The sequence below is a fragment of the Spea bombifrons genome, chromosome 7, assembly GCF_027358695.1.
Source record: "Spea bombifrons isolate aSpeBom1 chromosome 7, aSpeBom1.2.pri, whole genome shotgun sequence".
Classification (NCBI taxonomy): Eukaryota; Metazoa; Chordata; class Amphibia; order Anura; family Pelobatidae; genus Spea; species Spea bombifrons.
Window position 1 is genome coordinate 30,977,725 of NC_071093.1, and position 14,360 is coordinate 30,992,084.

General features: G+C 36.3%; 2 protein-coding genes across 2 annotated transcripts; both read left to right on the forward strand.

Annotated features, from left to right (window-relative positions):
- Positions 1-5,724: 5,724 nt before the first annotated feature.
- On the forward strand, positions 5,725-6,663 carry LOC128502216 (putative olfactory receptor 2B8). The gene has a single exon (XM_053471976.1). The coding sequence runs from the start codon at positions 5,725-5,727 to the stop codon at positions 6,661-6,663; it is 939 nt and encodes a 312-aa protein (XP_053327951.1).
- A 6,601-nt stretch (positions 6,664-13,264) lies between these two features.
- On the forward strand, positions 13,265-14,197 carry LOC128502217 (olfactory receptor 2D2-like). The gene has a single exon (XM_053471977.1). The coding sequence runs from the start codon at positions 13,265-13,267 to the stop codon at positions 14,195-14,197; it is 933 nt and encodes a 310-aa protein (XP_053327952.1).
- Positions 14,198-14,360: the final 163 nt, after the last annotated feature.

The following is a 14,360-nucleotide window of genomic DNA, read 5'->3' on the forward strand; positions in this document are numbered from 1 at the left end:
AATTCAAATAGCGTTCATTCAGGAGACCCTTTGGAGAAAAGAAATTAAACTAAAAGTTTGGGGTAAACCCAACCATCATTTAGACCTCAATTAATCTGAAAAAGCAAAAAAGAGTAATGATCTCTAGAACTATTAAAGTAGAGTGTAAATATACTATGAAGACTATATAATTGGTATCTGTAAAATCGTAAGATAACAAGCAAGATTTCTCTTATGAAAAAAAGAAAGATTGTGACAACACAAGGGAATTAATTAACTTAAAAATAATCAAGAGGATAAATAAAAATATGGAGACCTTAAAAACTAAATATTATTTTGTAACACAAGAGCAGATAAAATATTAACAAATAAATTGAGGGAAAAATGTAGATAATAGAATTGACAGATTACTTACTGAATATAAAGTTTATCTGTCCACTAAGGAGACTGTAGGGCCTTTAATAGTTTCCATCAGAAATTATACAATGTCCCTCCATTAAAGAATGATGCTCAAATTAAACATTATTTAACAGACACTGAGATTGCCACAATTTCTGATGCACAAAAACGTAATCATAAACAAGTAGCCTTGATTACACATACCTTTTTGGTCACAAATTTACATGGCTGCAACTTATACATTTTCAAAAAAATGGACAACAATATCCATAAGATTAATTACCGTATCTGCTCGATTATAAGACGAGGGTTTTTTTTAGAGCAAATGCTCTGAAAAATACCCCTCGTCTTCTAATCGAGGTCGTCTTCTAATCAGACCTCAAAAAAATGTCCGCTGGGGCCAGGCTGCTTACCGGTGCTTTGGTCGCGAGCAGCGTCTCTTCTACTAGCAACAGGAGAACAGGAAGCTAGCAGAGTGTCACATAATTCTGCCTCCCCCTCCTTCCTCTTGGGGCGGGGCCAGAGAAGTTGCTCGCACAGCCGGGCCCCTGCAGAAGTCTTCGAGTGAGAGATCTGCAGTTCAGGTAAGGGGGTGGTGGAAGGTTTTTGAGCAAGTATGTGTGATTAATGGAATGAATGAGTATTTAAATGTTTGTGAATGAGTGTGTGTGTGATAGCATGGATGTGTAAGGGGGGTAGTGGTGGTAGCATGGCATAGGCAGGCTGTACTCACAATCCTATCATCCCCAGGTTCCAACATGAACTGGCTGCCTTGGCTTGATAGGAGTGTGATTGCTGTTAGCAGTTATATATATATATATATATATATATATATATATATATATATACCTCCAGAAATGCCTTTTAACCCCCTATATGCCACTCTGCCCCATGATATGCCAGAGTGGCATATAGGGGGGTTAAAGGCATATCATGGGGCAGAGTGGCATATAGGAGGGTATAAGACATTTCTGGAGGCAGAGTGGCATATAGAGGGTTAAAAGGCACATCATGGGGCAGAGTGGCAAATAGGGGGTATAAGGCATTTCTGGGGGCAGAGTGGCAACCCTGGGGGCAGATGTGCATAACTGGGGGGGCAGGTTGGCAAATAAAAGGAAATAATATTTTTCTCAATCATAGCTTTTATTAAATATGAAAAAAATGTTTACATGAATTAATATTTACTAGTAAAACTTTTTTTCCTATAGGGTAGTCTTATATTCAGGCTTTTTGTTTTTTTCCTAAATTAATATTTAGATTTTGGGGGGTCGTCTTATAATCAAGCAAATACGGTATTTAAAATCAATAAAGGTGGCTTCTTGGGATGAATTGACCTTAAATTACCTTAACCACTTGATGACAATTGACGGTCCGGGCACGTCACCGGAAAACAAACGGGTAACGACAATTGACGTGCCAGGACCGTCATGACTTTAAACGGGTGCAGAAAGCTATCTACGTTCACTTTCTGCACTTACCTCAGGACGGGCTGTGACCGCTCCGGAGAGCGGTCACAGCTGCAGCTGCACGCAATCTTCACCATCCGCAAGATGGCGGCGGCCCGGAAAAAAAAAAAATAAAGATGAAAAAGTTCGCTAGACGGTCTCCAGACCCTCTAGAGAACTCTGGCTCCACTTGCAGGTTGAATACAGGTACTGCATTCAACCATGCAAGTCAATGGAGCCCAGCTTTCTAATTACAGTGTGATTAGTAAAAAAAAAAAAAAAAAAAAAAAAAAATTAATAATAATTAGAAAATATAGTTTAAAAAACAATAAAATGTAAAAATAATTTCCCACTGATGTCACTATCAGGGGAACCTTCAAGTTGAATAACATGTAAAAAAAAATGTAAAAAAGGCAAAAAAAAAATATATTTTTCTGGGCAAGGCCTAAAATTAGCACATTAGCTCGCATGGACAGAGTTAAAACCAATTCTCGCATGGAAAGAGTTAAAATACTGGCATATTAAATGCCCATTGGGTGTCTACTTTTAAAAAATGTATGATCTGATTGGGTAACTTGAATTGGCCGGGTTCAACAATGTCCCAATTAACATGGGGGGAAGGATGGCCACACATCTAATTTCCAATTAGAAAAATGCACACGTCCCAAATGTGGCCTTTTAGTTCCCCCAAAAAATGACAAACCCATGCATGTGGGGTATCACTGCATTCAGGAGATGTTGCTGAACACATATCGGGGTGTTGTGTGAGAGCGGCATATACCAGGAGCTGTAAATTCATACATAAATTAGGTGTGTGGGGGAAAAATACACACAAAAAAATACTACTGCAACTTTGAAAAAATGCTGGTGGTAAAATGTGTGCATGCAAAGAGTTACAATACCAGCATTAAAAATACCCTGGGGTGTCTAGTTTTCAAAAATATATGGTTTTATTGGGCACACTGAAATGGCCTGGCTCAAAGGTGTACCAAATAGGGCATGGGCAGTTGATCGCCAAACGCCAAAGTTAAACATTGAAAATGCGCATGCCCCAAATGTGGCCCTTTTGCCCCCAAACAGCCAGCCAAAATCATTCATGTGAGGTATCGCTGTACTCAGGAGATGTTGTTGAACAAATATTGGGGTGTTTTATGACAGTGACATATACCAGAACCTGTTTATTCATACCTGAAGTAAAATGCGTGTGAAAAAACAAATGCAAAAAAATGATTACTACAAAGTTTGACAAAGACTGGTGGTAGATATGGTGCATGGAAAGAGTTAAAATACTAGCATTTGAAATACCCTGGGGTGTCTAGTTTTCAAAAATATATGACTTGATGGGGTAAATTGCATTGGCCGGCTTCAAAGATACCCACAATGGCACATGGGGGGAAGAATTACCAGATTTGGAAAAAATGGCTTTGAAATAGCAAAACGCTACCTGTACTTATTGCCCCATAACGCGTAGAAAAAAGCAAAAAAACATAAAAACATTGGGTATTTCTAAACTCAGGACAAATAGTAGAATCTATTTAGCAGGTTTTTTCATTACCTTTTATAGATGAGTAAAATATTTTTTAACTAAAAGTTAGATAAAGTAATTTTTTTCTAAAGTTTTCACCATATTTTATACTTTTTTAATAGTAAATAATATGATACAATCAAAACATCTAAAGAAAGCTCTTCTTGTCCTGAGAAAAACAATATATAACTTGTGTGGGTTCAGTAAACGGGAAAGAAGAAAATTACAGCTAAACACGAGCAGCGCAGAAATGTTCAAACGGCCATTGTCACAAAGGGTACAAAAAGTAAAATCAGCCTTTGTCACGAAGGGGTTAAGAATGGGAGTTGTTTTTGTATTTTTTACCCTAGGTTTGTTCAAGAATGATTCCCCTTTTTTATATTTGATGTACCCACACAAATAATACATTGTTTTGTTCAGGAAAAGCAGGGCTTTTTAAAATATCTAAAATAATAGATATTCATAAAACAGCTATTATTATTGTTAAAGCATCATTAAAGCATACAGTACAATAGAAAAAAAACTAATTGTTTGCAATTTTGCTTAGGAATATATATATATATATATATATATATATATATATATATATTTAAATGGCTAATTCCAATGACAATTACGTTTGTTTCTTGCCATTATTTTCTACATACAGGAATCAAGCCTTCTCTCTGGAGAATCCAGTCAAATCAGTCAGCATGTATAAATATTGCTAGCGTATTTATGTATAATCCATTTCAACATTAGAGTATCATCCTTTTGGTTGCTGAATGTATATAACACTTCATCAGAAATTGGTATATGGTATGTAACTTTATGCAAAAAATTGTTGAATGGTATGTTAGTGATTAATCTTGACTAGCAATTTTTGGGAATAGTAAACCTAAATATGTATTAAACACTCTAAAAAAAAGTATGGCTAGAATATTTTTACATTTTTTTTAAAACAATGCTTTAAAACAATGACTATTGTGACTTGATATGTAACCTTTAATCAGGGAAATCTATGAATGCAGTTAAAGAATACATTAAATTCAGTCCTACTGAGTCTATCCACGATAACAGCAAAAATACGATATTCAACTAAAAGGCAAAAGTTTGAAAAGTGAAAATACAAATAAAAATCTAGTTTTATGCTATTGTTCCTTAATTACATTTTGTTGAGTGTTCCCCTAGTAAATATCCCACGATTAGCAGATAGGCTCTTTAATTCACAATAAAAAAGCTGATTATAAACAAGCCATTCTACAAGCATTCCTTCTAAAGAATAAATGCAGTAACATCTCTCTCATCATCTTCCTACCATTTCACCCCAACTGCCTCCGTACACACAAAATCCAGGAGTATTTATAACAATAAAAAGAAGTACTTTGTAATTTTGGTTTTAAAATACTATCTCTTCTGACATTTCAATGCTATGACGTTGTTTCATATGTATTCCTTTTGGTGCCAGGGGGATAGACAGCCATTTGTGCCTTTTATTGGGTTTACGGTATGATTTTCAGTGCAATGGATTTGATTAAAAGTCAAAGATATCAGGAATTTAATAGCAAACCTCCCATAGACTGCAATGGAAAGAAATATACTGTTTATTATCCCTGACACCACCAGTAAAGAAGAAAGCATGTTGAAGAAATTGATGCGCATACATGAGAACAAGTTCCCATAAAACCAATGGGAGCGCTTTCTAGGCATGAACAGACCTCGGTACACCTGAGTAAGCATGTCACATGCAAGGAAATGTGTTTGACCAAAAACACGTATATCTTGCACACAAAATAGCTGAGAGGGACGCCACAAATGTATATGGAGGGGGGAAAACATGAAAATTTAAGAGACATCGAAACCTTAACGTGGATATGATCCCTTTAACACAAAATAATAATATCCCTAAGATGCGCACTAAAAAAGACAACTAAAATATGTTTTTCAAAAATCATTAAAGTTTTTTTTTTTTATACCATCTGAACTTAAATGATGCGTTGTATGTCTGAAATTTAAAGGTAATGTGCTTTTTGAACAAAAACTAACTAGTGCAGAAATAGTCTTATAACCTTTTCAACTTCTAATTCTCTTCTTTAAGGGGTTTGAACTGCTTTACAGCCCAAGAAGACAGGATATAATGATATGTGCAGATGTGCGCTATACTGGAAAATGGCCAAAAAGTATTTTATAGCGAGTATTTTACCAAAGATGTTCATAGATGTCTGTCCTGAAGTGTAAAAGATCTCTGCTCCCTCCACCAAACTGCCAGTGAGAGCTTCTTCCGTAAATTTGTTCCATATACCATGTGCATATTATCCATATATTTTTGTTTGCTTGTTTTTAACATGTAATATGATTTGTTTAATTATATATATATTTTTTTCTTTTACTTATAGAATGGCTTGGGAAAATGCTACTGTTTTCACTGAATTTATCCTGCTTGGACTCTCCAGTAACCAAAAAACACAAATGATCCTCTTTTGCATCTTCTTGATTTGCTATCTAATTATTTTGATTGGAAATTCTGTCATTATTATAGTAACGCTAGCAGAAAATAGTCTTCAGACTCCAATGTATTTTTTCCTCACCAATCTTTCTTTCCTTGATATCTGCTATTCTTCATCAGTTGTGCCTAGGATGCTGAAGGATATGTTGTCAGCACAAAAAAAGATCTCATATGCAGAATGTGTGGCACAAATGTATCTATCACTTTCTTTGGGGGAAACAGAATGTATCCTGCTTGCTATAATGGCTTATGATAGATATGTAGCTATATGTTATCCATTGCATTACACTTCAATAATGAACAAATCAGTTTGTATAAAGATGTCCGTTGCTACCTGGATGTGTGGGTTTCAACTGTCTATTTTACATGTTGTACTTACATGGGACACCAGCCTTTGCGGACCAAACGTTATCAACCATTTTATGTGTGAGGTCCCGGAAATCCTAGCATTGAGTTGTCGAAGTGTTGCACTAAATGAATTTGTGATATTTGTTATTGGCGTAATTGTATTAATGATACCAATCACTATTATTATCATGTCTTACGTGAACATAATCTTCGCCATTTTAAAAATCACCTTATCTACCAAACAGATAAAAGCCTTCTCTACTTGTGGGTCTCATGTGGTGGTCGTCACATTATTCTATGGCTCAGCTATGGCTACATATATGAAACCCAGGTCCCAATCCACACCATGTACTGACAAAATGTTTGCTATTTTTTATACAATTGCTACTCCAATGCTTAATCCTTTAATCTATACACTAAGGAACAAGGAAGTTAAAAAAGCTGTGAAGGTCAGAATTCAGAATATTTTTCTAACTACATAAGTAGAATCATTATGTTACAAATTATTTAAGTACAGTTAGTTTCTTGCATATGAGGTAAAAATTAGACTTGTGCACTTGTATTCGGGCGAACATGAAAACGAACACGAAGGGTGCGTTTTTTTTGTTCAGCCCGAATACCGAACATACGAACATGGCGGCAGCAAAATGTAGACTAATACACACAACACAAAGAATCTTCGTGTTCGTCTTCGTCTACTAATCTCCCTGGTCCCTTCCCCATCTAGCCTACCTTATGTACGCAGCATCGCAAGGATTAACGAAAGCGGAAATCCGTAGGTTCGCCGTCAGGGGTTAAAGGGTCGAACGACTCTATTGGTCGCCTGCAGGGGTCTCCTCTGGCATATCCTATTATGCTCTTTGATACTCTCACACTATAATTCACATAATCTTACACGCTCTCTAACGCTGTCTCTGAATGTCTCCCTATCTTCTCTGTCGACGGCTCCTGTGTCCCTTTGTCCTTGTAGCACATCACAGCTTTTTCTTCTTCTTGATCGTCTTCTTTCCATTGCTCCTTGGGTCTCCTTTCTTCATGGAAAGTAGCAAATGGTTGCAAACATTCAAACCCACTGGGTTCCTGCAAGAAGGAAATCATCCAGGTAGTGCAGAAAAGAGTGGCAACGAGACTCTTTCCACACTGCCCATTACAAAAAAGTGCTGAAGCATTCGAAATAAAATTCAAAAATTGAGCAGCCATGTCTGCCTAGTTTTGCCTGTCTACCGGGGATCTGCTTTGATTGCTTTCCAATTTGCAGTATTATATATGTAAAATCATTCTATCATAGATTATGCTACTTAAAATGGAATGGGTGTAAATTCTACTTCAGAGACACCAACGTGTAAAGCTTGTTGACCTTATAATAGGAATCTTTACAGGTTTGGAAGTGACACCACCTGACAGTGTAACTAGTACAAAATATAATCTGCAAACATAGACAGTTTAATCTACCAGATGGAAGGAGGTATCCTAAATAAACCAGACAAGTGCCTCCAAGAAAGATTTCATATCTGCATTTATCAGGGAAATTAGCCTATAATTTGCACATCAGTCAGCATTTTTCCCTTATTTTAGGAATAATCGTAATGCCTGTTTGACACTTTTTGTAATAAATATCATAATTTCAGCTTTGTTAATAGTGTAAAAAAAGTTTTATAGTACCCATTGGGGAAGCCATCTGTCCCTGGCAATTAATGGGACTCCAGTTGTTTGAATGCAGCAACTTCAGCCTGCTCTCTAGAACGTCTGCCTGCTTATAGACTAGAACTCCTAGCCTCTTCTGAATGTCAGCTGTCAACCTGGCAATGTTTAAATGTCTAAGAAAACCCATTATATTCCTCTTAATTGGCTGATGTGTGTCAGAGTTTTCTTTCAAGTTATATAGCCTCTTATAATAATCTGCAAACTCCTCCACTATATGTTTCTGTTTGTAAATTATTTGGTGTTTCTTATCTTTAATAAAATAAATATTTGCTTGAAGTGCCCTATCTGTTAATGTTCAAGCTGTAGAGAGGTAGACTTATTTCCTTTTTGTATAGTATAAATACTTCTCTCTAAAGGGCAAACTATTATTTATATCATCTAAAGTGTGACTTCAATTTGCAGGTTTCTTTTTTGTGGTCCTTTTCGGGTACAATTTATTTTGGGATTCAAGCAAGGCCATTTTTAATCTATGTATGTTTAGGAGTTTCCTTTGCCTGAGGGCTTTTAATATCAGATTATGTTGAATTAATTGTAGTTTAACATCTGGGGGAATGTGTTCCCTAAAATATGTTTGAATATTAGTTGCAGATGTTTGGTTAGGCTATCTTAGTTTTGTTAAAATGCTATTTGATGGATTATTTTGAAAATAAACACAAATTGAGGATGATCTGAACCAAGACTGCAAAGTTATTAAATACCGTATTTCCCCATGTATACGACGCTCCCATGTATAAGATGCACCTTAATTTTGGGGCCCGAGAAATACACTTCTATCATGCCCAGGTTCCAGGATGAGTGTGATGTTAGCTGTGCTGGAATCTGGGTATGCCCGGGCATGATGGCAGTGTTATTGCTGTTAGCAATCATGTACATTTAATATAGCAATCACACTCCTATCATGCACAAGCAGCCAATACATGCACATCACTTTCTGCCTCCCTGTGCCCTGCCCCCTACGTACACATCCATGCTATCACACACACATATTCATTCATTTACTCATTCATTCCCTCATTCACGCATACTGTAATCAGGGCTGGATTAACAGTGAAGCACAAGCAGCAATTGCTCCAGGTCCCCAGTGTTCTGAGGAACCCTGCACCAATTGCTCCAGGGCCCCGGCATTCTGATGGGTCTATGAGTTAATGGAAATACGCATTAAAGAAACACCCGGCTTTCAGAAGGCATTAAAGCTGGGAAATACAATTCTAAATACCTTTTTGAGACACGGTTGAGGCCATACTAGACAGATACATTACAGGTATCCTGTCCTGCTTCCCAAAAACATTCATGCTAATGGAATTAGGACACTGGGATTTTGCCCTGTCAACCTCTAAGTCTATATCAAAACCATATCCACCAAAACTACACCCACATCCAGTATGTTTAGTAGTTAATAATTTACACTCTGTGATGCTCTCGCTCAATGTCTTCCTACCTTTTCCGCTGACTGTTTACGCTTTCTTCTTACAGAAACCCAAACTACATCCGTGATTAGGATTCCTAAACATTATGTTGCTTCCAATTGTGGATTTAGTGTTGGATGGAGAGGGAAAGGGAGGCACAGAATGCGGCCTATATCTCTCCAAAGGGTTTTTAAGTTACTCCTCCTCATTCCAGCATGCAGGGGTGAAAGGCACCAAGACACTGTTCAAGAACTTAATTTATTAATTTCCCCATCCCCTAAGGATAGGGGTTAGGAGCGGCTGGGCCTGGGGTCTGTACCTCTCATTTAATAATCTTGGGGGAAGGGTATATACTTGGGCAGGAAAAACCCTCCCCAGGTTAATTTAATTATACCCGCTCACGGAGTGGAGGAAGAGGGGGTAGACATCATCAGCAACAGAATATATCCTTGAGGCCTCCTTTTTGTTTTTATTTAATTATTTTTTTCTTTTTTATAGGTTTGTGCAAGTCTCCCCACAATCTTCTGGAGATGCCAGCTGATATTTTTGCAAGTGTTAATACAATTTGGGACAAACTCCCATTTTTTGTCAAACCAAAAAACACATGCAGTTTAGTAAATAGACCCGATGTATTCACAAGATTTCATGATTTGTCACTATATATCCATTTTTTAAATTTCCTCCAGTATCATTGATGTAATACATAATTAACTTTCCTGTAACAAGAATGGATAATTTTGTAGTTAAGGAACAGAAACTTTTTCTATACCAGTCATATCTGTCATAGTAACTTTGTACAAAAGTATGATGTAATGAGCACTGGAGACATAACCCTCTAGTGAACATTAGCTTTTGGCACTTAAACTATAAAACGATGTAAAAAGGCAAGTCATTTGCTGCTTAAAGAGTGACCATTGATTACAGGTATGTTATTTATCTATGTGCCATTGGTTTGAACTGTTTTGCTTATAGATGTACTGTATATGAATTCTACTTAAGAATCTTTAGGTTTTATATATTGTATTTTTAACCCACTATTCTTAGAGGCATGTATATAATATAGTGATTAATTACATATATATATAGATAGATAGATACCTTTCAAAAGTGCTGACAAAGGGCCTCTGTACCAACAACAAAAAAATAAGTGTCCTGTCCTAATGTTAAGAGTGATTAATAAGAGATATTAAGAATAATCAGAATCAGAAATAATAAATAATCAACCTATCATGATAATAAATATAATAGTAATAGTAACGGAAGATATTCCATTAAAACCAGCCATTTCTAGCTACAATTACAATTATATCTAAATCCAATGTATTTCTGATCCATATGATGCTATTTTAATGGACAAACTGTGCTTTTATTTCAAAACCAATGAAATGAAATTAATTTTACCTCAAACGTTTAACCGGTAGAATATATATATATATTGATATACGCACACACAGTGTTAATATGTTACTTGTATTTCATGGAAGATGTACAATTTTTAGTCAGGTCCTCCTCTTAAAGGTTTGGGACAGAGGAAATTCATGTGTTTACTGCATACTGCATATTGCATATCAAGTGTAGAGACTGCGTTCAGAAGCTGGACGAGGATTCAGCCTCCTGTGGTCCCTCATACCATGAATGGTCAGCATGCCCGTGCCCCACCAGACTCTGGGGTGGGCACTTTTTTTAAAATTTTGAAATATACTAATATATCGTTCCCTAGTAACAGAGTAGAACACCTGAAAAAAAATTGCAATTCTTAATGAACCAGAAAACCCCACAATAACATTTTAAAAAAATTGTTTAGAATGAATTGGGTGGATTCTGTGACATAACATAAATGTAAAAAATACACTAGAGAATAGCATTCAATTCAAAAATCAAATAATGCATACGTTCCAACACACAGACTGGTACAGCTTGCAAGCACCGCAAGGGAAAGTTTCATAAAGGTCTAAGGAAAAGATAGGGGGTCAAAAATCCAATACCAAGCTAGACAGATTCAAACGCTGACCCAGGTTATGTTTTTGTTTTATTCTTTTCTTTTTCTTGTTTAATACTTTCAAGACCGCATGCAGAAGCACAAGGGAACAAAGACCATAAAAGACAGTTGCTATAACATAATTATCAGGTTATTTTTGTAACGAATACCGGGGCTAAACCCCATTCATAATGAGTCATATCTGATTTCATGATATATTGAAAAAAATACCATAAAATTATGTTGTTGGCACTCTAGCTGTTTTTTGCCAACCATACTGTATATTGCATATGTGATAAGCACTGAAAAAAACAGTGTTCTGGCTATTTAAACAGCTGACAAATGTTACCTCTGGTTGTGTTAATGCTTGCATTTTGACTAACCCCTAGTGATTGCACTCCACTACTGTCCCAGTTCCTGCCCTGTTGGATTGCTGTTTCCATTGAAGACCCGTGGTCGGCCTCTCAAGTACATTTGTGTCTCTGTCTTCTGCTGTTTTTATCCAGGTTCTGGACCAACCTTCTTTACTAGTTTTGACTACATCTAATTTTGTGCTTTATTTAGTCTACTGCCTTGGAACCCACAGTGTCTGTGTCTGCCTGGAGTTCATAGGTCTTGCATACTGACCTGTGCCTACGTCTGGATGAGCACAAACCTGGTATTCATATTTACATCTGCTGGGTCTTGTTTGAGTTTTAAAAGGCTCACCATTGTTTCTGTCCAATGTCTACTGGATGTCTCTCGCTCTTCTGCTGGTGCAAGTTATTCTAGCCTTCTTATTGCTCACTGCTTACAGCTGATCTTCCAGGACCATTTTTCAGGTGTTCTGTGTGTTCCTGATGTTCTTTTGATCACCAACCTGGTGTCTTCATCCTTACTGGTTCATGGTGTAGGGTAGTGACCACCCCCTACTTTTTCCAGTAGCCCAGGTATGCTTAGTTAGGTGTGTCTCGGATTTGTAGTAAAAAGACAACTTTATGGTGTATGTTAACAAAAACCATTGTATTTCTATTAACTAATGCATATGAAAATGTAGGAAAGCATACATATAAATATATTGATGTTCAGATTCATATTGTCAAAGGGTGAAATGGGCCTTTTATGTAAGTTGGAGAGTGGAAATGGGGGAGTTTTATCTGTGATAAATGGGATAACACCTGTTCAATGCATACTTAAATTTTACATCAGTTGAACATGGAGGAATACAATAAGGAACTGATGTGTTTTATTACTAGTAGTAGATTAAAGAAAGTTTTCAAAAATATTGTGTTGTTTCCTTTTTTAACCCCTTCCGTACCATTTGGATGTCTCTCCTCAGGGGACTGCCTCTCATTCGACGTAGTCCGGCCAATTAGCGGCCGGTAGTCATGTGATTGCTGTAATGACCAATCAAAGCAATAACTGTTAGTACAGATGTTCTGCGTCTTTTCTCCATCTTTGTGATCTGCAGGAAAGAGAAAGAGCATTGTGTCTTTTCATGATAAAAATAATAATTCAGAGCTATATACTCCAATTTTAGCATCTCCCTTTTCTCCTGTATTATGACCAGGGCTGATGCTTGGGATCATTGTCCTGGCGCATGACCCAATTTCAGCCAAGCTTTAGCTTTGAGACAGTTGGCCTCACATTTGACTTTAGAATACATTGGTATAAAGTACAGAGGAGTTCATGGTCAACTCAATCACTGCAAGGTTCCCAGATCCTGTGGCTGCAAAACATGCCCAAATCATCACCTCTCCACCAGATTAAGTTTGAGTTAATACTTTGAAGGTTGCCATATACGATATAGTTAAATTGTGAATAACAGATATTCTAAAACTGTGGTGCGATTATAGCCCTCATCTACTGTATTACACTTGTGGGATAGCCTGTTGATGCTTACATTTTTTTAAATAAAATAGCAAGTTTTTGCTAATGTAAACTATTTTTATATTGTTTCAATTATTCTAATTGGACCTATGACATCATTATTGTTCTCTTTTATTCAATTACAGAATGTTCTGGAGAAATAACAGTGTTGTGACAGAATTTATACTTCTTGGAATAACCACTCAGCCCAAAACACAAGTTATAATTTTCGGAGTTGTGCTTATTGTTTATTTTATCATATTGTTTGCAAACTCTCTCATCATTTTTTTAACCATAACAAATGCCAGTCTACATAAACCCATGTATTTTTTTCTCACCAACCTCTCTTTTCTGGACATATGTTATTCATCATCAACTGTCCCTAGAATGCTGAAAGATTTGATGTCAGCCAAGAAAACTATTTCGTTTACAGAATGTACAATTCAAATGTACATTTCATTTTCTTTAGGTGAAATTGAATGTATATTGCTTGCTATAATGGCTTATGATCGCTATATAGCTATATGCTATCCATTACACTATTCTACTATTATTAACTGGTCTACTTGTATCAAGATGGCCGCTGGAGTATGGATATGTGGATTTCTTCTCTCAATTTTCCATGTGGCACTTACGCTAAATGGAGTTCTCTGTGAAAACAATGAAATAAATCATTTTGTGTGTGAGATTCCGGAAATACTTTCCCTTCAATGTGAAAATTTATTTTTGATTGAATTAACTATATTTCTTGTTGGAGCAATAATTCTAATGACTCCAGTAACTTTAATTGGTGTATCTTATGCCAAAATTATTCTAACAATCTTGAAAATGACATCGTCTGCAGGACAACGTAAAGCCTTTTCCACTTGTGGATCTCACATGATAGTTGTGATAATATATTATGGATCATGTATGGCTTCTTACATGAAACCAAGATCTCACTCTTCACCGGGAACGGACAAAATGATAGCTATCTTTTATTTAATTGTAACACCAATGTTGAATCCATTGATTTATTCACTTAGAAATAAGGATATTAAGGTAGCCATGAAGAATTTAAGAGTTTCAAAAAAACCATAAATAACCTAAAGTGAAACACTGGAAAAGCTTGATTGTGAGGTTCTCTTAGGAATGTGCTGTGCCAAAATAAATAAAGATCAATGCATGAAATCTAAAGGACTGGTTTAGCAACAGGTAATTTCATATCAGACATTGTATAAAATACATTTTGCACAGACAGTCT

Excerpts from the sequence above, each read along its gene's own strand:
- LOC128502216 (XM_053471976.1), top strand. The coding sequence starts at position 5,725 with ATGGCTTGGGAAAATGCTACTGTTTTCACTGAATTTATCCTGCTTGGA.
- LOC128502217 (XM_053471977.1), top strand. The coding sequence starts at position 13,265 with ATGTTCTGGAGAAATAACAGTGTTGTGACAGAATTTATACTTCTTGGA.